At 42.8% G+C, this 26319-nt stretch overlaps 1 protein-coding gene across 2 annotated transcripts in view; it reads left to right on the forward strand.

The window, feature by feature from the left end:
* The window catches only part of PRIMA1 (proline rich membrane anchor 1), a 74424-nt gene that overhangs the window by 14516 nt on the left and 33589 nt on the right, over positions 1 to 26319 (forward strand). For both annotated transcript variants that reach the window (XM_034768146.1, XM_034768145.1), the window contains exon 4: positions 25973 to 26102. In XM_034768146.1, coding sequence (XP_034624037.1) covers positions 25973 to 26102 — 130 coding nt within the window. The remainder of the gene's footprint in view (positions 1 to 25972; positions 26103 to 26319) is intronic.

Consider the following 26319-nt stretch of genomic DNA (forward strand, 5'->3'; position numbering starts at 1 on the left):
CGGGGGTGGGAAAGGGGTAGGACCAGGACCCTGTGGAGTGTCCTCTTTTTTTATTTTTTTAAATATGTTAACCCTAGGAGAGGACAGTATAGGGACAGGACAGGCTGTTATTAAATGGTTGATGCTAGAATTGCACAGTGTGCAATCACTGTGAAATCATTAAAGTTGAAAGACTAGAGAGGCCTCAGCAAGAAGCATCAGCCCAGGGAGATTACAAGATCTTTATGTTTACAAGATAACGAGTCTGAACCCTGAGGCACTTGGAAAAGATTTAGGTCCTGATTCTCAAAGCTCTTTATCAAGCTTCCCACGCAAAGGCCACAAACTGCTAGATACAATTCTTAAAAGCACTTTGCAGTAGAACTATTAGTTGCTAGAGGTTTAAGTAACTCCCAAATCATTCTAAAATTGCAATTGTGGTTTGAGACTACTTGTGAAAGTTCAGTAAGTATTAAGTTATTTGTACATCCAATTATTGTGGGCCTTGAATGTCCTTATGATGGTTAATAGTAGGAGTGTTTGAGGGGATGATGTGAGCATTAGATTTGCATTTAGTGTCTGTTTAGACATTTGGGTATCATATCAATGTGGCAAATGTTGAGCTCCGCCTACCATTTTCTTATTGAATAATCACATTACAAACTGACTGCATAAAACCTATAGTTAAACGTAGTGACCAAATGTCAAACATAATTACAGGCAAATGTTGTATTTTCTCTAATGGAGTAATGATCAGCTAATTCCCTCCACAGAAAATCAGGGCAAGGTTTCTAGCACAGCTTTACAGACCCAAACAGTTAAGATAATTCAGATAATGTTCACTGAGCAGAAACTAAAACACACCTTTCGGCAGTCCTTGAATATTGTGGAAGCATGGAAGATTCTCAGTGATGCATTGCTGCAAAGATAACACTTCATTTGAGATGCTGGGGGAAGAATTCACAAATCGAGGATCAAGGCTTTAAGTCCCAGCTGCTACAAAATGCTCAGTGAAGTCAATGGGAGTTTTTCTTGAGTAAAACTGACTAAAAAACAAGGTTGTTGTAGTAATCAGGGTGGTCCCAGGATATTAGAGAGACAAGGTGGGTGAGGCAATATCTTTTATTGGACCAACTTCTGTTGGTGAGAGAGACAAGCTTTTGAGCTTACACAGAGCTCGTGTTCATGTTTGGAGAAGAGCTCTGTGTAGCTTGGAAGCTTGTTTCTCTCACAACAGAAGTTGGTTCAATAAAAGATATTACCTCACCCACCCTGTCTCTCTAAAAAGCAAGGTTCACATTGTGATTGACTCCTGCAAGAGTGTGCAAGGAAGAGAAAGGCGGCAAAAAGGCTCTTTGTTCTATTTGCACCCCTTATTCAGCATCAGCAACATCTACTGTCCCTCATCTAGCTACCCCCAAAAGAGGTGGCACAGTATCACCACCACACCTGCCCCAGTAGTAGAGCCAGACAGCCCTATAAGGGAGTGAGTGTATTGGTTTGGCTGATGTTCAGTTAGTTAAACACCCACTAGTTAACAATTAGCTGCAATAATTGCTAATGTGTGAACTGAAATCATGTATGCCAGCGATTGATTTGTTGACACTTGCATGTGCATAAATGGTTAGCTCTTTACAGCTCATGAACTCAGCAAAAGTCTGTCCCAAGCTCTCAGTTGAGATAACAATACCATCAATTCAATGCAAAGCCAAAATGAATTACATCATTGCAGGGGACTCCACATCTCTAGGCTATAATTGTACTATTTTGTTTTTCAACAGGAAATCTTTCCTTTTCTCTGGAACCCCTGGAGTTGAATTTCTGGCCACAATAATGGGCCTAATTTACTAATGAGTTGAGCTAGTGAAAATGCTATTAAAAAAAAACAACCAACCACAAACCCTTCTAGAAATGGAGCAGCTTTTTCGCATCTGTGTCAGCCCAAACATCTAGTTCAGTTTGTGAAAGCTTGCACGGTTCATTCAGTGGGCCTTTAGGAAGGCTAAATAGATTTGGCCCATCAGTACAGATTGTCACACTATGCATTTGTAGCCCAGGTGGATCTGAAGGGCAACTCTTAGGCTGAACCCCCTCCAGCGTCGAAGGAAGTTTCAATGCAGAGCTACAGTTAAATGTTGTACTTTGGGCTGCTCAGTCATTTATAGCATAATCCTTCTTACTAGTCATTTCCTGCAGAGCAAAACTGCAAGATGAAATCTAAATTACTGTGAGGCAAAAGACTGAGGAACAGTTTGGTTTATGCTTTTCCACCTGCCTAAGTCCTCGCAGAGGCCTCTGATGGGAGATAGTCCTCCGGGGGCTGGGAGGGATATTGCAATTGCAGAAACAAGTTCAATCTCCTCCCTGCTGGAGGACCCAGTGGGGACTCGTACATCTGCAAAAGCAGGAGGTGCTGCAGAGGGAAAAGGCCTGCTTGGGGCAGTGAAGTAAGTAATGATCCAGCACATGCCCAGAGCAGCCACCTACAGAGCCTTAAAAAGAACAGGAGTACTTGTGGCACCTTAGAGACTAACACATTTATTTGAGCATAAGCTTTCGTGGACTACAGCCCACTTCTTCGGATGCTGTAGCGCACGCAAGCTTATGCTCAAATAAATTTGTTAGTCTCTAGGTGCCACAAGTACTCCTGTTCTTTTTGCGGATACAGACTAACACAGCTGGTACTCTGAAACCTACAGAGCCTTGACTTTCAACTAAAGCTTCCTTTCCCCGGTGAAACACCAAGGTCCCAGTGTCCATCATCTCTTAGGGAGAATCCCTCTGGAGTGCAGGGGAATTCACCTCCCTACACAGCTTGGGTGAATCTGACTCCATAGTTATTCTGACCATATTGTTTTCAATAGTGTCATTAAAATATTAAACCTTGCCCAGCAAAATTCTGATTTTAATGAACAGTTTTAAGCAGTTTTGAGCTAGAGGCTAATTTGATATAAGGGAAATCTTGGTCTCCAGAGCTTTCCACCTGTGCGCTTCCACCAGCACTATATTCACTTAACACTGAATATTTTCTTTTGCAAACTATACTTCTAGCTAGAGATGGTCCAAGGTGATTGCATTGGCATCTGGTTCAAGTTTAGGCTAGTGATTGAAGTTTGGTTGACACGATACGATTCAGCTTTAGATTCAGTTGTGAGTTTGTCTACATGAACAATTAGTGTGCGATAAGCTGGGGTGTAAATCCACCTCCCACTAGCCTGTCACACACTAACTGCCTGTGTGGACCCTGCTGCAATGCACTGAAGGTTCCCTAGTGTGCCTTGATCTACTTCTGTTTCAAAGCAGGGTAGATCAAAGCACACTAGGGGAATTTCTAGTGCGTGACAGCAGGATCCACATGGACAGTTAGTGTACAGTAGGCTAGCACAGGGTAGGTTTATACCCCAGCTTCCCATGTATTACTTGTTCATATAGACAAGCCCTGGGACAAAAACTTGTCACATTTTTTACTTGGGTGAAAAATACATCATTATTTATTGCATTATTGATCTTAAGTGCATGGCGGATGATAGAAAAAGCAGAGAGTACAACTATATATTTTGAAAAATCCCAGGTGAACAGTATTAAAAATATGGATTGTGCCTTTAAAACAGCAAAGGATAGTGGGAATTCTTTTTCCATACAAAAAGCCCTCAAAAGGTTCAGATTCAAATTCTTCTCTCACTTACAGGGATGTGAATGCAGAATATCTTGTACTGGAATACACTCAGAATCACATCACTGAAGTTGGAGTACATTTGGTGTGGATTTACACTGGTATAAACAGAGTGGAAATTTTTGTCTTCAAAGGCTTTACTTTGGGTTAAGCCTAAAACTGGAAACACTAGGCTGAAAGCTGCTCTATACTACAAACAGGCAGTGATCCAGATCAGCCTATGGAAAGTCTGGTACAGAGGCCTGAGACTGTCAAGCAAAAATGGCATATTAAATAAAACCTGAGCACCACCACATATTTGGGTTACAGAAAAATACTATTTTACAAGTGTTTTAGAATTTTAAAAAATGTTTTAGCATCAAACTTTGGTATCCTTCCACCTGTCACGCACTAAGGCAGGTGCCTTAGTTACTATGAGTCCAACTGTATAGGACACAGAAGAAGTTATAAATACCTCTAAAGTTGACCCATAATGGCTTTTTCATACATAAAAATGCCATGAATTCAAAGTCCTTTATTTGAGGATCTTTGAGGGCTAGAAGTTGGGTCTCATTTGGAAGATGCAAAGTTTTCCCCTCAGTAGCATAAGGCTCCCTTTCTATCCTTGCAGGGCTATAAAATATTAGACTTTAAAATCATGACATTTTATGTATAGAACAGCTGTCTCAGGCCCAGGACAGAATGCTGCTAATCCTCACCTCAGCAGGAGGAAATTCCATATTTGGTGGAGAAAGAGGAAAGATTTCTCAGGCAGGTGGATTCAGAATAAAAGGCAGCAGCTTGAACTGTTCAGGCGTTTGGGATTTTCTGCTGAATCCTAGGGAGATGGATTAGTGGGCAGGCAGCAGATGAGGCCATGAAAGGTACATGACAGTACATTTATCATGTGGTTCTGCAATTGATCATGTGGCTAACATCTCCACTTTTATGGGGTTTGTGTAATCCGATCTAACTATCTCTCTGTCTAAAAGCCTTGTTAGGTCATGTTGTCCATTACCTTTCCTGTTCAGGATTGTTCGGTACAGTAGATTTTGAAGTGTTTTGTCCAGTCCACTTTATAATTAGTCAAGTGACAAGTTGCCCTCTCCTTTACAGCTATTAGGATCTTATAGACGATTTTTTAAAATCTTTGGTGGCAGCTAAATCCATATTCATAAAAATTCTTTCATCTTGAAAATGCAGCTCTTTATAAATTTTACGTTATTCACCTCCATTTCACTGTAGCTATTGACTTCTCTACAGTTCTGAGCCAGAGCCCAAAGACTGATAGGCTTTCTAAATAATTCACTGTGATTTATTATGACTCATATAAAGGAGAGGCAGTGTAGTACACTAGGAGTCGGGAAACTTGGGTTCTGTATTTGGTTCTTCCACTGCCTTGCTGTATGATCCTGGGCAAGTAATTTAACCTGTCTGTGACTGCTTTTCCATCTGTAAAACAGGGATATTTATCCGCTTTTGTAAACTTTTGTTCTGACGCATATGGATGACAAGGACTAAGGATTGTTATTATAAGGCTCAATCCGGCACTTTTGCGAAAAACAAGGAGAAGCTGGCACACAATGCACTGACTATTCAGTGCAGTATTTAGTATCAAAATGCAGGTCACATAGACATGTAGCAAGAAAGAGGATGTGGCATTTGGACTTCCTGGGGGAGGAGACCTTCAGCTTGTGATAATGGTCAGTTTCTTCTACATATGATGCAGAGACAGCCAATCACCTACTGGTAGTTTGTACAGGAACACTTTGTACAGACAATTGCCTCTAGCAATAATGCTATGTAATGCCAAGGCAACAGGAGGTCACATCTTCCCATAGCACCTGGCAGGGAAAGGAGCGTGCATCAGAGGGCATGGGGATTAGAAGACTGGAAGGGATGTCCCTGTATTTATCTAAGGTACTTATATTGCCCCAATTACCATAGTACTTGAGCACCTCACAATCTTTAATGTATTTATCCTTACAACACGCCTGTGAGGTAGGAAAGTGCTATTCTCCCCATTTTACAGATGGGGAATTGAGGCCCAGAGAGACTAAGGCCAACTTTTAAAGGTATTTAGACACCTAACAATGCAGATAGTGGGATTTTCAAAGAGATTTTGAAACCAGTGGGAGTGAGGACCCTCGGTGCTTTTGAAAATCACACTAAATGCCTAACTGAATCTTTAGGCAAATAATACATTTAAAAGCTGGCCCTACATAATTTGTCCAAGGTCATACAGGAGGTCTGTGGCAATACAGGGATTTGAACCAGGGTTTTCGAAGTCCCAGGCTAGCATATAAACCACTGGAACACAGCAATGTGTTTTGGAGGTTGTTCATTACTGAGCAATGCCTATTACTGCAATTCACAGTCTGGAGTAAGTGTTCTGGGCCAGAGTAGCCATTGTACACACCTGATTGCATGATACAGGGAGCAAGAGGCCTATCTTCACCCATGCCTTTTGCTAGCTGCACAGCAAAACTCAGTTGCTCCTGAAGAGTGAGTACAGAGCTCCATTTCAGACCTTCCTGCTGTTTTGTTACAGTAAATTGTACACAAAGCCCCAGCGTCCTGGTTATGCAATTGCTTTTGCCTCATAATTGGGCTGAATTGGGTCTGTAGTGTGGGGTGCTGATTTCTGGTACCGCTATACAGTGTAAGAAAAACAAAGACGTCATTGAACTACAGCAAGCGATGCAGGTCTCTAAAAACTTCCAGAGGTCTAATCTCTAGTCTATGTATAGATGCAAATGGTTATGTGGGGGGTAATATGGATACATGCTAAAGTGGGAAAGATCTCTAGGAAAGCACCTCTCCTGTCAGCAGTGATCTCTAATTTGGAGATGAACCTCTGTCTCTTCCATTATTGTTCTTATTCTTTCATATTTGTTAAGTGCCACGGTGTCTAGTGCTGTGCAGAAAACAGAGACCCTTCCCTAGGGAGCTTACCTGCAGTCTAAAAATATGTCTCCACACAACTGATTTGTATCAAGAAGCCTACTTTTAAAAAGCCACTTCCTGTCTTAAAATTGTTCCTGTCTATAATGAGTTGTGTGAGGTCTCAGTCCAATTCACAGTGGACAGGTGGCATGTCATGGAAACCACCAAAACAGCTGGCACTAATTTTTACCCTTGTTAGCAGTCTCACCAGAGAGGCCCAGGACTGAAAATAGCAGGGAGATTGAACTATCCTCTCACAGAGGTGATCCCCAGGCAGAGTTGGGGCACACTGTCAGGACAACATAGGGAAACTTGAACTACAGTTACCCATGCAGTACTGGTTCTGTGAACAGTGAGGATCAGCCTCCCAGGCTGTCAGTCTGGCACCTTTCACATGCGTTAAATTTATCCTTTAAAAAATTGTGTGTGCACCTCTGTGTATCGTGTTTATTTTTAGATCCTGCCTAGGGGACTTGTGCTGACAAAAATAGAACTGGGAAAATATATAAATGCAACTGTTTGCTGAATAGTGACTTGTGGTAACATGTTAATACGTTTTTAGGAAGCAAAGAGCCAAAATTACAATTGCATGCTTAGTTAGAAGGTTTTAATGGCTCTTCTTCAGTATGCTCTTCTCACTTCTGTGGCATGAACAATGCCCATAGTTTGATGGGATCACAGGATAATACCATCCATTGATTCTCACTAGTGAAGAGGGGTATATGCATTTTCCTAGTATGTGACTTGCCATTTAAATGTGAGAATGTGTATGCGTGCAATGAAGTGGATGGCACTGTATGTGCTACCTCATGTACTATATCTCAGTTGTTTTACTGTTCTAAAGCACTGAGAATTACTGTCCCTGGGTCAGCAATGTGGTACTGTTCTTCTGCATTAATACTGTTACCCAACTATTGTGTTTACCTAATAGTTAAGTGCCAGGAAAGTCAGAAAAATAAGGAAAAAAAGAGTTTATTAAGAGTAATAATACTTAACCCAGGCAGGTATATATATCAATAGAAAGCACTTACACAATGGGGTGAACATCATTTATCCTCATTTTACAAATGGGGAAAATAATAAGAATACCTACCTCTTCTATCGTGCCTTTGATCAGTAGCTCTCAAAGCATTCTACGTACAGATAAGTATCATTATCTCCATTTTACAGATGGGGAAATTGAGACACAGAGAGGCAGAACTGGAAATAGAACCCAGGTAACTTGAGTCCAGTACTCTATCCTCTAGGCCATGCTGCCTAAGTAGTGAGAGTTTAAAGTTTGCATTTTCAAACTTGGGGGCTAAAGTTAAGTTCCTATACCCATATTCAGGCACTAAAATAAAAATGTCATTAATTTTTCAGGTTCCTGCATGCCCTGAACTCCCAGAAACGAGGCCACTTTTATTTACTTGCCTGAATTCAAATTTAAGAGCAAAACATCAGGCATTTTTGGCCTGATTTTGAAGGGCCCTGGATACCTGGTGGTCTGATTGACTTCCATGAGAGCTGCTGGGTTTTCAGCACTTCTGAAAATCAGGCAACCAAGTTGGAAATTTTGGTCTAAATAACTTTGATTACACAGCAAGTCAATGACAGAGCAGATAACAAAACACTGATCTGATTCCCATGGCCTACACATTGGACCAACCTGTCCCTTCTCTGCTGTACCATGTACCAAACATAGTGTCACCACTGCATTACTCCAGTTTTACACTGATGCAACCATGATGGAAAACTGGGTAATGAAGTGATGAATCAGGCCCATAGTCTTCATGAGACTTAGGGCTAGTCTACACTGGTAACGCTTTAACATGACTTGTGTGGTCGCGGTGCAGCACTGGGAGAGAGTTCTCCCAGCGCTTTAAAAAAACCACCACCACAAGGGGCGTAGCTACCAGTGCTGGGAGCGCGGCTCCCAATGCTGGGGCACTGTCTACACTGGCGCTTTACAGCGCTGAAACTTGCTGCGCTCAGAGGGGTGTTTTTTCACACCCCTGAGTGAGAAAGTTGCAGCGCTGTAAATTGCCAGTGTAGACAAGCCCTTACTAAAGCTATTGTATTTCTGTGATGAGGCAACTGAATCCTGGCTCTGAACTTTGCTGATGTACATTCTAATTTGTTCGGGACAGCAATCGGTAGGGAGTGATCTAATCAGGATAAAAGCTGAGGTGGTCCAGTTGCTGAGAGAGAATTTGATGGATAGGTATGTACTATTCTCAGTGAGAGCCTGCTGATTAGGAAAGTGTATGATGGAGGAAGATCTGGGGGTGATAGCTGATAGTGAACTCAACATGAACATCCATTGTGAAATTGCCGAAGGTAAATGCCATAGCGGAATATAAACACAGAAGTATAATATTATGTGACCCTCCCTAAAAGTCACTTCTTCCATGAGGCCTATATTCCATAGTATTTCCCCAAACAATTTGCTGGAAAATGGCCTTCACTCCACTCTCCCCACCAGCAAAATTATCCATCAAACCCCAGAACTGGAAACTAACAAGAGACATGGGGCCATATTCAGCTACTCTTAAGTACACTGAGTAACACCTTACTCCTCAACTAGTCCCTCTAATTTCAATCACTACCCAACATGAGTAAGGGAGGCAGAGTCTGACCCTTACATTGTAAGCTCCTCAGTACTATACTGTCCGTATTGTAATACATTCATAAGGACAAAAGATAATCTGAACAGAAATAAAACTCTTACTCTCCAGTAATTCTAAAACAGATTAAATAGTCACCATAATTGCCTAGCACCAGACCCACCGTACACCAGGCAAGGCAACACATTACTTCTTTCTGTCTGGTCTAGGCATTTATACTATGATCACTGTCATGGTATCAGAGTCCCTATTTGGATCAGAGGCCTGGCATCTAAGCCCCAAGTCAGTAGAAGTTTTCTGCCTCCACTTCTATAATGTAATTATGGATAAATACAATGTTTGCATCTCAATGACAAGGGGAGGCAGTGAGGTTCAGCATATAGGACACTGGCTGTGAGTCAGAAGACATTGGATGTTTCCTTGTTTTGCTTCTAACCTGCTGTATGACTTTGGGCAAGTCATACTACCTATCTGTGCCTCCGTTATCTCCTCTGTAAAATGGGGCTAATGATCCTTAACCTTTGTTTGTAGAGGACTTTCAGATCTACAGATGAAAAGCGCTATACAAGAGCTAACCATATATCACAGCAATATGGGGGTTTATTGAAATGTATGGTTAAACCTGAATCCAAACATCTTTGGGATTCGTCAACCTCTAGAATACAGTTTTTATTAGTTTCCATGTCTCTGCACTCCCCCCGTTCAGGCTACTACATGCATCTGCCACTCGTCACCCAATATTTACAGTCCCACTTCTTCCAATCTTATGCTGAACCATTCACCCCCTTCCTTGCTGTTCGCAATACTCCTGCAGAACCACTCCTTTCAGACCCCTCTTGCAAGCTCTACTTCCTGGAACTAAGCATGTTCCTCACTCGAAAATATTTTTAGAAGAAAAAATAAAAGCCAAAGAAAAAAGGGAAAACGGAGAGTGTAGAAAAACATCTACAGTTCAAAGTCACGGGGATAGGACTTTCTCAAGCATCATCCCCATGTGGCAGGGGCAAGGCCCTTGGGGGAAGAGGCGGGAAAAGGGCAGGGCATTAGGGGTCCAGTTACCAGCAATTAGAAAGGTGGCAGCTCTAAGCACAGTGTAACAAACAGAAGTATCTCCTGCAAATTTCCACCAATTGTATTTAAACAAGCATTATCAGGACATTTCCTGGTCAAGAAATCAGGCTGTAAATCTCACCAGGACAGACTTTCTAGTGAACTTGTCACTATTTCTTGGCTATGGTTGGGTTGGATATATAGTATGAATAGTCCATCTCATGGGATTTCTGATTTGGCTTCAGTCCAAATTTACAGAAAGTTCAGAGGTGTGTGATAAAGTAAAGAAAGAAAAATGAACTTTTCTGAATCTCACAAAAGTTTGGTTTTGGTTGGGTTCAAATTTTGGGATAAGTTTAGTCTGCTTCTTATTTTATCTGAACTTGTTTGTTGCAAAGCTCACCCAGTAGCATCCATATCCCAGAGATGAGCACAGCTGGCAGGATGATGATGGCATGGTGATATTTTCGGTTTGCAGGATTCCTCTGGACTGGCTGCTTCCCCAACTGCCATGTTCTTGATCATATAATCCTGGGGAAGGGCTCAAGTGGAGCAGAGTTATGACACTATGATGTTGAGGATTCACAACTGCCGAAATCCTTGCCAAGATGTTTGGACATGGTTCAGTGGATATGAACCTGTCTGGTGTGGACTTTTATTTTATTGTCTTTTATTGACACTTACATCCAAGCCTACTTTATATTCCTGTGCCAGGCGCATCAAATCCGTCCTTCGTGTTAATAATGACAGACACTCAAGAATGGCTTTTTGTTTGAAATCTGTCTTTTGTCTGCACAACTTGCCCATCTCGCTGTATTGGGGATATTTTATCATTTGATTCAGGAGAGCAGATTCTCTTGCAGTCAAAGGTCTTTCAGAAATGCCACATTTTATTGAGCCCATTGTCCTTGAGGCATCTCTTAATATTATTGTAGTGTTCAGAGCTGTCTTTTGCTATGATTCTGTTTCTTAGAGTGAGAACACTAGGAACCAAAGAGATCTAATCCTGACTCTTGACACCCCATAGTTCTGACTTTCACTCACTCCACTTTTGAACTTGGACTTGTTATTTAAATATCCCTTGCCTCGGTTTCCCTATCTGTAAAATGGGGATTGATAGTATCTGCCTCATACTGATATAATTAGGATTAATTAGCTAGTGTTTTCAAAATGGTTTGAAGAGAAATACTATGGGTTATTATTGCCATTTGCAAGTTGTATCTAAGGGCAATTGCCTGCCAGGCTGTGAAGAGGATTGTAATCTAACAAACCTGGCTGAGCACTTCATGCCATTATCAGCATCACCTTTAGTATTCAATCTGATGTGATTCTGCATGTCTCTCTTGGCAGATCAAGTGTCACCCGATGTATTTTTAGGGGGAAAGAACTGTGAAATGAAGCTGATGAGGTGACACCCTGGACCTGCCAGAAAGACACTGAAGCACATCCATTAATATTTTATTACTCGTATCGTAAAAATGGATAATCTTAAACATACATTTAAATGCTTACATCTGAAATATTTTTCTTCAACTTTTCAGCCCACATAAAAACACTTTTGGCAAGAAAAGAAAAATAACAAGGAGAAAGAGAAAGTACCTCTCAAATATACTGTAGGTAGGACAAAACCTTACTAAATCCTCTGGAGTCATTCAGAATGGCACAGAAGCTACAAAACTATTGACAGTAGTTTGATACACACACACACACACACACACAACGGGGAGGAAGAGGGTTCCCCTCAATGAGCACACTTAACTCTAAGATTAATAGGCTTTTTATTTGTTTGTTGAAGGAACAATGGAGTCAACTCTGTTTGTGTGTGTTTGGAGGGGGTTAGCCTTAATACATATAGGTATATATGTATATTTTGAAAACTTTTAGCATTGTTTTCCATGGCCTGCTTTGGTTTGGAAGGGAATGTTTACTTGAGCTTTGATTTAGCCCAGTATAATCCTTCTTTAAAAGGACTGTGAAATCTTATGAATTAAACAGTTTAGGCTCAGAGGCTCCAAAGTAAAACATGGGTAATATTCCTGCTGTCACAAATTATTTTAAAAAGTAACACTTGAAGATCTGTATTTGTAACAAATTTCATTCCAGTGCACTTTGTGAAAGGTTTTTTCCCCCCATGTTGGGTGACTTTCTCTGTAAGAGCAAATTTGGATACATACTGCATGTTCTTATTACATCAATTTTCCAACCACACTTCTAAATGTTTCCATATAACGAAATACAGTAAACAACTCAAGGACTCTTGAGCTAACATTGAGTCACAGAACATATTATAACATTGCCATTATTACAAGAGGTTAAATAAACCCAAATAAAAAACGTGAATCTGAACAGCCCAGATCTTTGAGGAAGTTCAGGTTTAGATCCAGAGCTGAACTTTGCAGCTTGGAACCAGTTCTGCAAATGTTTATACACCACCTCTGGAAATATGAACTATTCTGGGCCTGATCCGCAGCTGATATAAGTCAGCATGGTTTAATGGAGCTATGCCAGTTTACGCCAGCTGAGGATCAGGCCCTTTATTCTTAGACACTCAGGGCCTGACTCTCATGTATACCTAGGCTAATTTATTTAGGCCTACTTAAGGCCATTTTATACTGCTAGAGTGGTATGCAGCGGTTTAAGGCCTGGTGGACACTAGGAATTTACATCAGTATAACTGCCTCTCTCAGGGTAGTGAGAGACATAGCTATACCAACCTAACCCCAGTGTGGACAGTGCTAGCCACCACCTCTCAGGGAGATGGATTATCAACACCAACAGGAGAACCCCTCCCGTTGGCATAGGTAGCGTTTACTGGGAAGCACTACTGCAGCGCAGCTGCACTGGAGCAGCAGCCAGAAATGACTGGTACCTGCTGATAGTGGCAGGGCATGATTTAAAGGTTTGTCCCCCCAACAGCTTGAGTCACACACCCCATGCATCAGGGCCGGCTCCAGGGTTTTGGCCACCCCAAGCAGCCAAACAAAACAAAACAAAAAAAAAGCTGCGATCGCGATCTGTGGCGGCAGTTCGGTGGGAGGTCCTTCACTCCCAGGCGGAGTGAGGGACCGTCCGCCGAATTGCCGCCAAATACCTGGACGTGCCGCCCCTCTCTGGAGCGGCTGCCCCAAGCACCTGCTTGAGAAGCTGGTTCCTGGAGCCGGCCCTGCCAGGCATGCCCCTCCCCTTACCCTCAGCAGCTCCTCCCTTCAGCTCCCAGCTGTTTGCTGCTGCCTCTCCCCGCCACCACAGCTTTCAGCTTGCCAGCTCCAAGAGCTGCCACATAGAGAGGGGGACCACTCGGCAAACCTTGGCAGAAATCTGGGGAGGCACGTGACCCCGCATGCCCCGCCCCACCTGCCACCTCTGGAAGCAGTGCCTCTGTATCGCTTTATACCCTAAGTATAAATGAGAATCAGACTTGGTCCTGAATTCAGCTTTTTTAACAGCAGAATTTGAATGGTAAACATTTACCCAGGGGAGTTCTCCTTCTCTTTTGTGCTTTCTTACATCAACAAATTACATTTATAGGACCTAGATCCCAAAGCCCACTGAAGTCAATGGGAGTCTTTCCATTGCGCTCAATGATTCAGGCTCTTACAATTTAATCTTGATCTCACCCCAGTTTTACTAAATATAACATCATCAAGACAAGTTCGGTATTCATTCACACCAGCGTACATTGGAGTAACCCCATTCATATAAACGGAATTACAGCAGATGTGCAATAAAAAAAACAAATTTAGCTCATGACTTCAGTAGAATTATTTCTTATGTACACCAGTATAACTGGGATCAGAAATTTGGAAAGTGTGTCAGGAAACCATAGGATAAACACTGTGGCTGACATTTTCCACTCTGGTTTCTGATTTCATGAGAACAAGTTTTGTGTATGCAACTTTCATGCATGTGCCAACAGGACAGCTGGGCAGAAAAATGAACAATTTGCATGCAAATATGTGGGATTTGCACACATGCAAAATGGTGTGCACCCACTTGGTTGGTGCAGTCTGCTGCACATATACAAATGGGAGCACCCAATCACCATGCAGCTGTTGAGAGTGCAGCCCTATAAAATGATCAGCAATTGAACAGGTATAAACATTAGCAGATATTGTTCCTTTAAACTAGTTTTAAATGTCAGCATGGCTTGAACATTTTGAATCATAGAATCATAGAATATCAGGGTTGGAAGGGACCTCAAGAGGTCATCTAGTCCAACCCCCTGCTCACAGCAGGACCAATTCCCAACTAAATCATCCCAGCCAGGGCTTTGTCAAGACAGGCCTTAAAAACCTCTAAGGAAGGAGACTTCACCACCTCCCTAGGTAACGCATTCCAGTGCTTCACCACCCTCCTAGTGAAATAGTGTTTCCTAATATCCAACCTAGACCTCCCCCACTGCAACTTGAGACCATTGCTCCTTGTTCTATCATCTGCCACCACTGAGAACAGCCGAGCTCCATCCTCTTTGGAACCCCCCTTCAGGTAGTTGAAGGCTGCTATCAAATCCCCCCTCATTCTTCTCTTCTGGAGACTAAACAATCCCAGTTCCCTCAGCCTCTCCTCATAAGTCATGTGCTCCAGACCCCTAATCATTTTTGTTGCCCTCCGTTGGACACTTTCCAATTTTTCCACATCCTTCTTGTGTGGGGCCCAAAACTGGACACAGTATTCCAGATGAGGCCTCACCAATGTCGAATAAAGGGGAATGATCACGTTCCTCGATCTGCTGGCAATGCCCCTACTTATACAGCCCAAAATGCCGTTAACCTTCTTGGCAACAAGAGCACACTGTTGACTCATATCCAGCTTCTCGTCCACTGTGACCCCTAGGTCCTTTTCTGCAGAACTGCTACCTAGCCATTCGGTCCCTAGTCTGTAGCAGTGCATGGGATTTTTCCGTCCTAAGTGCAGGACTCTGCACTTGTCCTTGTTGAACCTCATCAGGTTTTTTTTGGCCCAATCCTCTAATTTGTCTAGGTCCCTCTGTATCCGATCCCTACCCTCTAGTGTATCTACCACGCCTCCTACTTTAGTGTCATCTGCAAACTTGCTGAGAGTGCAGTCCACACCATCCTCCAGATCATTAATAAAGATATTAAACAAAACCGGCCCCAGGACCGACCCTTGGGGCACTCCGCTTGAAACCGACTGCCAACTAGACATGGAGCCATTGATCACTACCTGTTGAGCCCGACGATCTAGCCAGCTTTCTATCCACCTAACAGTCCATTCATCCAGCCCATACTTCTTTAACTTGGCGGCAAGAATACTGTGGGAGACCGTATCAAAAGCTTTGCTAAAGTTAAGGAATAACACATCCACTGCTTTCCCCTCATCCACAGAGCCAGTTATCTCATCATAGAAGGCAATTAGGTTAGTCAGGCATGACTTCCCCTTGGTGAATCCATGCTGACCGTTCCTGATCACTTTCCTCTCCTCTAAGTGTTTCATAATTGATTCCTTGAGGACCTGCTCCATGATTTTTCCAGGGTAATAGGAAGTGCAAATTAACAGAAAAGTGCAACACAGAGCAATTTAATAGAAAAGTATGGCACCCACTGTCATGAGATTATAATCTGGTCAATTGATTATAGTTTTTTGAGTACATAAGAGTGTATGATCAGAAGGCATCATTTATATATGCTGGCCTATATCTATTCAAGGATCTGAAAGTCAGTAGAAGTTCTTCCAGCCTGTTCAAGGCTAAATTTTATAGGAAGCAAGTGTAAGGAGTTTAGAATGAGATTGATTCACTGAGCCAGCCTGGCACAGCTGTAAAGATACGCATTGCAACATTCTAGATAAACAGAATCCTTGAGCTAATTTGATCAGAAGGCACACAAAGTAAAAAAAATGACAGTAATTCAGCCTTGAGAAGGTAAGGACACTCACTAGGGATTCTAAATCGTTCTTACTGAGCAACAGTGTCAGCCTGGCAATATTTTGTAAATTATGTAGAGAGCTGCATTAGTAATGGAACCACAATGCATATCCATTAGTAAATCTGAGGTCAAGATGATACAGAGTTTAAGGCTTTGACCATGTACAGTATGAGCTAAACTCATCTTTGTATTTCAAGGGACGGGTATTGTTGTTGGTGTCTATGGATGTATACACGTTATTTTGCACTCATATGGCTCATTTTGTCAGAATACAAGTTGTGCTATATAAATAACCCTCACAACTAGAGAGAAGTCTAAACTAGAACCCTGGACCCTTCGTCCCTGACCACTTAAACTTCCCCAGACTTCAGATCTGAATGTTGTGGCTCTGTCATATCTTTAGTCCAAAGCCCCTGTGGAGTAGGTGAAATGCAAGAGGGGGGCATGAGGAGCCTGAGCTAAATCTAAGGACACAAATTCCCTTCCCCTCCCCAAATTTTAGGTTGGGAAAGGGGGTTCTGAATTCAAACCAGGATTCCACTTTCACAGTTGTCCCCTTTCACTATCATTAGATGAACCAACCCTCCCCACCCCCCAGAACAGTCTCGAATTTCAGTGTTCAAAATTCACCTTTCTGTACATCACTTCTCCTAATATCCCTGTGATTTGACACAGGGCCATAGATTCTGACACATCAGGATCTGTCAATCATATTTAAAACTCCCTCAGTTATCACATTCATCAGTTATCTGACCTTCTTCAGTCCATCGCATTAAGACAATCCCTGTTATAAGGTACTGTTTATTCCACTTCACAGACAGGGATACCAAGGAACAGACAGATGATGTGAATTGACCAAGACTATTTGGCAATATGGCAGTAAAACCAACAAGGGATTTCAACCCCCAGCTCTATACTGGCAATGGGGAAATACATTTCCTCCATCCCACACCAGGTCCCTTTCAGTTCCAACCTGCCTAAGAAAACATTCCAGTTCCTTAGAGGCAAATGAAAGTGACTTTTAAACAAAATATACACAGTATAATTCAAAGCATATTAATTCAAAGCATATGGCCAAACCTGGCCATCTTTACTCAGACAATAGAAGTTCTGCAGGCATAAAGACTGCATGATTCAGCCCATAATGAATGTACACTGCCAAAAACATGCAAATTTTCCTTAGAAATGACTATTCTAGCACCCTTGACTTTTCTGTAAGAGCAAAATAAAAGCAAGAGTAAAACAACAATCAGTTCTGATTTATACTAAAAGCATTCTTCCTCTTTAAGGGATGGAGTCGTTTTTGTTGTAAAGAGGTGAGAGAGGCTACATTCATCCTTTATACATCATGTCAGTGCACAACTGCCAGTTGTTTGGGTCTGATCCTGTAAAAAGATCCACATGCACGCACCTGTAGTCCTGGGAGCATCTCATGGGACTCTGTGTGGGAATGATGTTAGTTCATGTGGATCTGTTTTCAGGATCAGACCCATCTTGTGTTTTATTGGGATAGCTGTGTCCTCAGAACAAGAGCAATAGAACTGACAGGCAGAGAATAAGCAGTGTTCTGATTCAGTGACTTCCTCCATTAGCCTTGCGTATGAGTAGACTGATGTCAGTTGTGCAGTGCTGGAATGGAGTACAGTACAGCTTCAAAATCATGTACTCCTCTGCATCACACTCACATGAAACATAGTATTCCTTCCCTCCTTAAAGTCTGATTACATTACATTCACATTTAGTGCACAGTCCCACACTCAAACATAATTAGCTTACAGTGAATACAATATAACCCTCATGCAAAACAAATAACAGGAGCATTAGAATTACAAAACCTAAGCATTATAAATAGTAATAGTAATGACCAGTTAGGGTAATTTTTATAAATATTCCGTTAGCCTCACAACTACCTACATTCCATTAGGGACAGTATTAGCATGTGACAATTTACCCATACACAATGACTTTAACTCTGACCCAGAAGACGTATACAAACTGTTCCAATGCTGTGGCGGGATGTTCTACTCCTAGCAGTTTAGCAAGGATTTGAGGAGGTCATAAATCAACTCTGAGATTTGTTAAGTGAAAATTGAAACTTCGTTGTGATTGTGTGGAAATTTCCTTTCCAAAAACAACCTTCAACTTCTAATAATCACAGAAAAGTTTGAGACCTGACCATTCACACTAACATTCTGTAGCTGGGTTAGTCTTCCACGGTGTGTTAATTTTTGGTGGGAGCCAAATGAATACAAATACTCACCGGCTGGGAGTATAAAATTAGAACTGGAGCTGAGGGTTGGAATGTTTCCTTGCAGTGTTCTACAAAAAGAGTTGCAAGGATAATTTGGTCAAGCAAGGAACTTGTGTGTGCTTTTTCTGACAGTGAACTATTTTGCGCAGTTCCTTTGATCTAATTGTACTTATTTTTATAAGCTTGTTTTCATAAGGCCAGATCCAGTTACACCAGTGTAAATCTGAGGTAATACCACTGAGTCAGTGCATTTACTTTGGATTTATGCTGCTGTAACTGAGAACAGAATTTGGCCCATGAAGAATAAACCTAATAATACTTTGTATTTCATATATTCATAGATTTTAAAGCCATAAGGGACCATTGTTATCATCTAGTGTAGAGGTGGGCAAACTATGGCCCAGGTGCCACATCCGGCCCTTCAGACGTTTAAATCTGGCCCTTCAGCTCCCGCCAGGAAGCAGGGTCTGGGGTTGGCCCCGCTCCAGCCGGGGAGCGGGGTCGGGGTCTTGCCCCACTCCATACATTTCCCAGAAGCAGCGGCACGTCCCCTCCTCCGGCTCTTACATGTAGGGGCAGCCAGGGGGCTCCGCACGCTGCTCCCACCCCGAGCACTGCCCCCTGCAGCTCCCATTGGCTGGGAACAGCAGCCAATGGGAGCTGCAGGGGCGGTGCCTGAGGACAGGGCAGCGCACAGAGCCGCTTGGCTGTGCCTCTGCATAGGAGCCAGAGGGGGGACATTCCACTGTTTCTGGAAGCTGCTTTGAGGTAAGCGCCACCTGGAGCCTGCCCCCCCTCCCACCCTCTGAACCCCTCGGTCCCAGCCAGAGCACCCTCCTGAACCTCCAACCCCTCATCCACAGCCCCACCCCAGAGCCCACACCCCCAGCCGGAGCCCTCCCGCCCCCCAACTCCCAATTTCGTGAGCATTCATGGCCTGCCATACAATTTCCATACCCAGATGTGGTCCTCAGGCCAAAAAGTTTGCCCACCCTTGATCTAGTGTGACCACAGGCCACAGGACTTCATTGAATTAATTCCTGCTTCAAGTCCAATAGCTATGGTTGAACTAAAGCATATCTTTTAGAAAGACACCCAATCTTGGTTTAAATTTTCCAGTGATGGAGAAGCCACGGCAAGTTGTTCCAATGGTTAAATACCCTCACTGGTAAACATTTGTGTCTTATTTCTAGTCTGAGTTTGTCTAGCTTCAGCTTCCACCCATTTGATCTTATTATACTTTCATCTGCTAGATTGGACAAGTCCTCTTAAAAATGTCTTGTTCCAATGTAGGTACTTATAGACTGATCAAATCACTCCTTAACCTTCTCTTTGCTAAGCTAAACAGATGGAATTCCTTGAATCTCTCCCTATAAGGCATGTTTTCTAATCCTTTAAGAATTCTCATGACTCTCCTCTGAACCCTCTCTAAGTTTTCAATATCTGTCTTGAATTGTGGACATCACAACTGGACATAGTATTCCAGTAGCCATTACATCCGTGCCAGATACAGAGGTAATATAACCTCCCTACCTCTACTCGATATTCCTGTTTATCCATCTAGGGATCTTGTTAACCCTTTTAGCCACAGCTTTGCACTGGGAACTCATGTTCAGATGATTATCCATCATGACCTCCAAGTCAAGAGTCACTGCTTCCCAAGGTAGAGCCTGCCATCCTGTAAGTATGACTTACATTCTTTGTTCCTAGATGTGTGACTTTACAATTGATTGTATTGAAACACATTTTGTTTGCCTGTCTCCTCCCTCTGCCCACCCCCACCGAAGCCCAGAGGCCTCTCTCCCTCACCAGCCCCTCCCCCCCCAATCCTGGGCTGCCCAAGCGCCTCCAGCCTCCGAGTGCTGGGCGGGCGGCACATGCCCCTCTCCCCACAACCCGAGTGCCAGGCGGGCAGCATGCGCCCCTCCCCCCCGACCCCACCCCAGAGTGCTGGGTGGGCATTTTCCATCCTATGATTTGTGGTTTGAATGACAAAGGCAGTTGTCATTCACAGCTGATGATCTGACCCATAGATCATCAGTCTGGTTCCTCTTTCACACCAGTATGACTCCAATGACTAATTCACACAGTTGGGACTATGAGGAGAATTGGGTCCAATATGCAGAGTGACTGAATACAACTTGGGAGAGTATCACAAGTCTCTTGACTTATTTTGCATTGGTGAATGGCAGGACCTACAACAATGTGTGTTTTAGCTCATTCTGGATAGTAATGAGCCACTTTATATAATTTGAAGTGATTCTCTGTCCACTCAAGAATCAAAGATAGTGTGGAGATTTTGAGTTTTATATTAATTAGAGATGAGCCTGAGCCACAAAGTCCAGATCCAGATCCAGATCCAAACTTTCAGGTCTTTGGACCTGAGCTTTTGGGACCAGCAAAGTTTAGGATCCTGATTCTGATTTAATGTAAAATGACATGAGAGGAGACTCAGGCCCATAAATTCCCCTGTAGTTAATGGAGTCCATCAGCGTGAGACCAATATGGGTACATCTACACAGCGAGTGTCAAGCCATGGCAGCAAGTCACAGAGTCCAGGTGGACAGACTTGGGCTCATGGGGGCACAAGCTGCTGCTCTAAAGATGGCTGTGTAGGTGCTGCAGCTCGGGCTGGAGCTCACCCCTCTCCCTTGGCTTCAGTGCCTGAGCTCCAGCCAGAGCCTCAACATCTACGCCGTTATTTTTAGCGTGGTAGCAGAAGCCCAGGTCTGTCGACCTGGGCTCCAAGACGCATTGCCACGGGCTGCAGCTCACTGTGTAGACGTGCCCTATGAGATCCTACTCAGGCACCTTTCCCACAGTTTTAGGGTGTTTGGCTCCAAGTTTTTGTTCAGACTACCTCTAATATTTGGCCAGATTCAGCTCCCAGTTAGAGCAGTGTAAATGTGAAGAGACTGTACTGAGTCCCATGAAGTCTTTTCACATATGCACCAGTGTGAGAACAGCACTTGGCTCACTGATTCTTTTAATGACAAAATAAACCATATAAGTTAGTTCAAATAATAGATATCGCTTATTTTTATGATTAATTTGAAAGTGCTGGTAGGAATTAGGTAGCAATAATTTGAATTAATCATATACCTTACTGGGTTCTAAACTAACTGTAATGGCTCAGAAAAAGTCCTTTGCTCAATAAAGACCTTTGCTCAGTGTGCAAAAAATCCTCAAACAAAAACCTCAAACACATAAGGAATGAGATGCAGAATAATAGTGAAAACAGTACAGTGTAATTACATGAATCAATAAGCACGCCCTCATCTGGAATGCTGCATTCAGTTCTGTTCACCCCATCTCAAAAAGGATATAGCAGAAACAGCAGAGACCATTCAGAAATGGACAATGAGAATGATTAGAGACATGGAAAAAAACTCTCTCATGAAGAGACACTGTAAAGATTGGGACTGCTTACCTTAGGAAGGAGACAAATAAGAAGGCAACATGATTAAGAGATACAAGATAATGAATGTTCCCTCTAATTTTTTACATCCATGTGCAGAATGAATTTTGTTATGTTCACCAGTATGGAGGTGATGTGTGGGGAGAGTGGGGGGCCAACAGGTTGGGAGTGTGGGAGGGGGTTCAGGACTGGGGCAGAGGGTTGATGTGCGGGGTGGGTGAGGGCTCTGGCTGGGGATGCAGACTCTGGGGTGGGGCTGGGGATGAGGGGTTTGGGGCATAGGAGGGGGTGTGGACTCTGGGGTGGGGCTGGGAATGAGGGGCTTGGGGTGCAGGCTGCCCCACGGCTGCAACAGGGAGAGAGGACTCCCCCCAGCCTTCTTTCGCCGCAGCAGCCCGGGGCTGAGGAAGAGGTGCCTGTCCCAGGCTGCAGCAGCTCCGGGGCTGGGGCTGGGGCTGAGGGAGAGGCAAGTCTCCCTGTCCGCGCGGCCTTTGATAGCCTGGAGGAAACTTAGGTGAGAAGGTAGATCAGGAATTTCTATTCGGCCTTCCTCATAATAAAAGAAGGGGATGAGACTTTCAATGAAATTGAAAGGTGGCAAATTCAAAACTGATGAAATACTTTTTCACACAACAGCATTCAGCTGGCCTGTGACAGTTAGCCTGAGGAAAGATGAGTAGGATGCTAGTCTTAGACTCTGGAGACCTGGATTCATTTCCCTGCTCCACCAGAGACTTTGTGTGATCTTGGGCAAGTTACTTGGGGATAAGAGTACTGCTCTACCTTACAAGGTTGTAGTGAGGATAAATATATTAAAGATTGTGAGGTGCTTAAATGCTACAGTAACAGGAGTCATATAAATACCTAATCTAGATAGATATCATTGAGGCCAAGAGCTTAGCAGAAAAGGATTGGACATTTTTAAGGAGAACCAGAATTGTAATAGGAAGGATTAAAAAATAAAATAGAATTTTGGAAGGGATATAAGCTCTCATGCCTCAGGGCATAAATTGACCGCTAACTAACAGAGATTAGGAAGAAGCTTACTTTTGTGGATGTCCTGCAGGGTTTCTTGCATGTTCCTCTGAATCATCTGGGGCTGGCCACTGTCAGAGAAAGGGAATCAGACTAGATGAACCGGTGGTCTTCTCCATTATGGCAGTTCCTATCGTTCTTATCATCAATAAATATATTAAGAAGATGATTCACCCAGTGTTGGCAGTAATATTCACTATCTCATCTCCTCTTCTGTATTTTGCCATATTAAAAAATAGTACTATAGTGGAACCACCAAGATGTGTGTTGGATGGGCACTTGGCTAAGCTGTGTTGCCACATTTTCATATTGCTGGATCCCCTCTCCCTATTATTTGTTACCCTCACTCATCATGTCACATCTAAAAGCCAAATCCTGCCCCCCTTTTTCATGTTGTGTAGCATTTACTGAGTTCTGGGGGACTGCTCACATCAGCAAGTACTGCATAGTGGTGGCAGAATGGGGCCCTTAGATTGTAAGCTCCTTCAGGCTGAGACCTTGCGATGTCTTCTTTGAAATGCCCAGTCCACTCTGGGCTGCGATAAAATAATAAATAATATTAAAAATAGTTTACAAATATTTGAAGCTGATTCCCGCCCCATCTCATGACACAACTCCCATGTTCACTGCTTAGCGAGGACTAGTTCCATATTAATAAAATAGAAATTCAACTGCTGAGGACATGAGTTGAAAGATGCAAGATATAGTAGACTCAGTGCAGGGCTGGGAGCTGGGAACCCTGGGCTCTTCAAGTTACTTAAACTGAGGAGAAAACTCTGAGTTTTCTCTTCTGTTAAACAGAGATGATATTTACCTATCTCACAGTTAATATTTGTGAAGTATTTTGAAGATGAAAGTGCTATGCATTAATATTAATGGAGAACTGTTGTCTGTGGTAAGGGTAGCACTTCCTCAATGGAACGAGTTGATGAACTGACCAGTAGAGTTACCAGCCAGCCAGAGGTGAAAGTAAACCAGTACGGGCCAGTATGGCGTACCAGAAAGAGCCGGTAGGCCATGCCAAACTGGACCGGCTTCCCCAGGCTGGCAGTTTAAAAGGCTGCCCGAGCCCTGCCGCCTACCCAGGGGCTCAGGCAACAGGGTTTGGGTGGCTCTTTAAAGGGTTGGTAACTCCAGGGGTGATTTAAAGGCCCCGGGACTCCCAGCCACAGCCAGAGCCCCGGGGCCTTTAAATCTGGATTTAAAGTCCCCGCCAATTCCAGTTAAGGCCCCACCTCTTCCAGTTGAGGCCACACCCTTGCTCAGGAATTCAGCATACTGGTAAGTCCTTTAAGTTACTTTCACCCCTGCAGCCGGCTGACTTTATCATTTTGATTTCTTTGTTACACCTAGTGTCTTTCTTACAAATCTCTGTGCAGCCCTCTTAGGATGAATGTGCCCAGCTGTCCTACAGATCATGTCATTGCAAAAAATCTGATCACAACAGTTTTGAGGGAAGGGTTTGATCCACATTTGTAAAATGTCAGTGACTGATATAATATTAGGCTCAGAGAGTGAAATGCACCAGATCAAATCAGCACGTTCAAAAGACATTAAGAAGTGTCTGATGCTACATTTTGTTGAGTTGTTTATTTAACTGAAGAATGGAAACCTAGATGTTCCCATTGACTGATGCACTGCTAGTATTTATTTATGGAGACATGAATTATAATCTTGGTCAGGTCACAAGGGCAATGAGTTCAGTGGTCTCTTCCTAGTCCCAGCTGTGTTGGCACAGGGGATGTCATAGATGCATAGCTTCCAAAGCCAGAAAGGACAACCATGATCATCTTGTCTGACCTCCTGTATAGGACAGGCCATAGAACTTCCCCAAAATAATTTCTAGAGCAGATCTTTTAGAAAAATGTCCAATCCTGATTTCATCATTTGCTGCCCTGTAGATAGTTTGAAGGATTTCACTTTTATTAGTAGATGTCGGTAAACACAGATTTCACCATATCACCAACTGTCGGAAAAATGTTTCCATCAATAATAGTCGAAATTTTCAGATCAGAAAAATAAGAAAAAGGCTATTTGGGAATTTAGAGTTTGTTTTAAGGATATTTACTTGGATATTTTGACATGTGATGTTGACAATTTGTGTTTTAATGACCACGATGCTTTGACTTTTGAATCTCAACGTCTACTATAATTAAACAGTTCTTGTCTAACATGCCCATAATTTCCCACAACCGTAAACAACTGAAATTGATAAAAATCAGAAACAATGATTAAAACCCACAATTTTGTGCCATTGTGTAAATTTACATTGATAAAAAAGAAAAAAATGCTTAAAAATAAACATTGATGTCTGTCACAATTAATTGTTAAAAAAAATCAAATTCTGCCAAGCCTACCTATAGACCTTCAGTGTGTTGCTATCCTCTCAAGCCACAAGGAAAACAAATGTGCTGCAGAGGTTTATCTCTGAGTGAAATATCTCCCATGATTACTCCTGGTGCAGTTTACCCTTGCTGTGGGCAGTGCCTATGGGCACAATCTAGCCCTTAGAAATAAATACACTTTTCTTCTTTTAATTTATATTTTCATAAGCACTGCATAAATTAATGGATATTAATTAAATGCATTAAAAAAGTGACAATACAGTAGAAAAATGTTTTTTGAGTAAAGCCCTCTAAAAGCTGTTAGTAACTGTAATAGAATTCCTGCGTTCTTTTAAACTAATTCACCATCTTCCATCCCTGATTGTAGGTACTGCTACTTCTCCCAGATAAACCTTTCCTAATTTTGTTTAAAAGCCTGAACTTATCAGCATGATGTTTCTCTATAAAACTAAAACTGATCCTGCCATAGATGGGCAATCACCAAGAGAAAAGACATTGCTCTCTGGCAGCAGAGCTGTACCTTTCCCTTTGTATCTGAAGGCAATGTGGTGGATGATGGAGCATCACAAAGAACTGTGGCCAGCACTTGATGACTTGCTGCACCACGTGGTTCTCAAGCAATATCCATCCAGTACACCGCAAGTAGAGTTTACTGCTCAGAAAACTGGTCCCAGATGTGAAATAACCTCTTTGTACATGTCTCCGGCCCTGGTGCAGTTCTATATTCAGGCTGAATGAAGCCTATCTGATTATAAACTACTTATCCGAGGGAACTCATGTATGTTTTTCACATTATCTTTTACAGCTCCCAAGTCTACCTTTTGCCCCACTGAAGAGACCTGGTGGCCAGGCCTGGTTATAATCATTGCGGTATGCTGCGCCACACTAGTGTTCCTCTTTGTAGTTGTCATCATTTGCTACAAAGCCATAAAAAGGTAAGACTGGGGGCACGCTGATTGTGCCTAGGGCAGATCAACTCCTCAAAGTGCTTTGAGATATTTGGCTGCCATCTTGCATCCTGGTTTTCTTTCCCTAATGCATCCTGTAACATCACTGCAGTTAATAGCCTGTCTGTGTTTTCATTATAAAGCCAGTTTTTATGACCTGACTCTTTTCCTGTGTAAACGACGAAGTTCAAAGCACAAATATTCA

The sequence above is a fragment of the Trachemys scripta genome, chromosome 4, assembly GCF_013100865.1.
Source record: "Trachemys scripta elegans isolate TJP31775 chromosome 4, CAS_Tse_1.0, whole genome shotgun sequence".
Classification (NCBI taxonomy): domain Eukaryota; kingdom Metazoa; phylum Chordata; order Testudines; family Emydidae; genus Trachemys; species Trachemys scripta.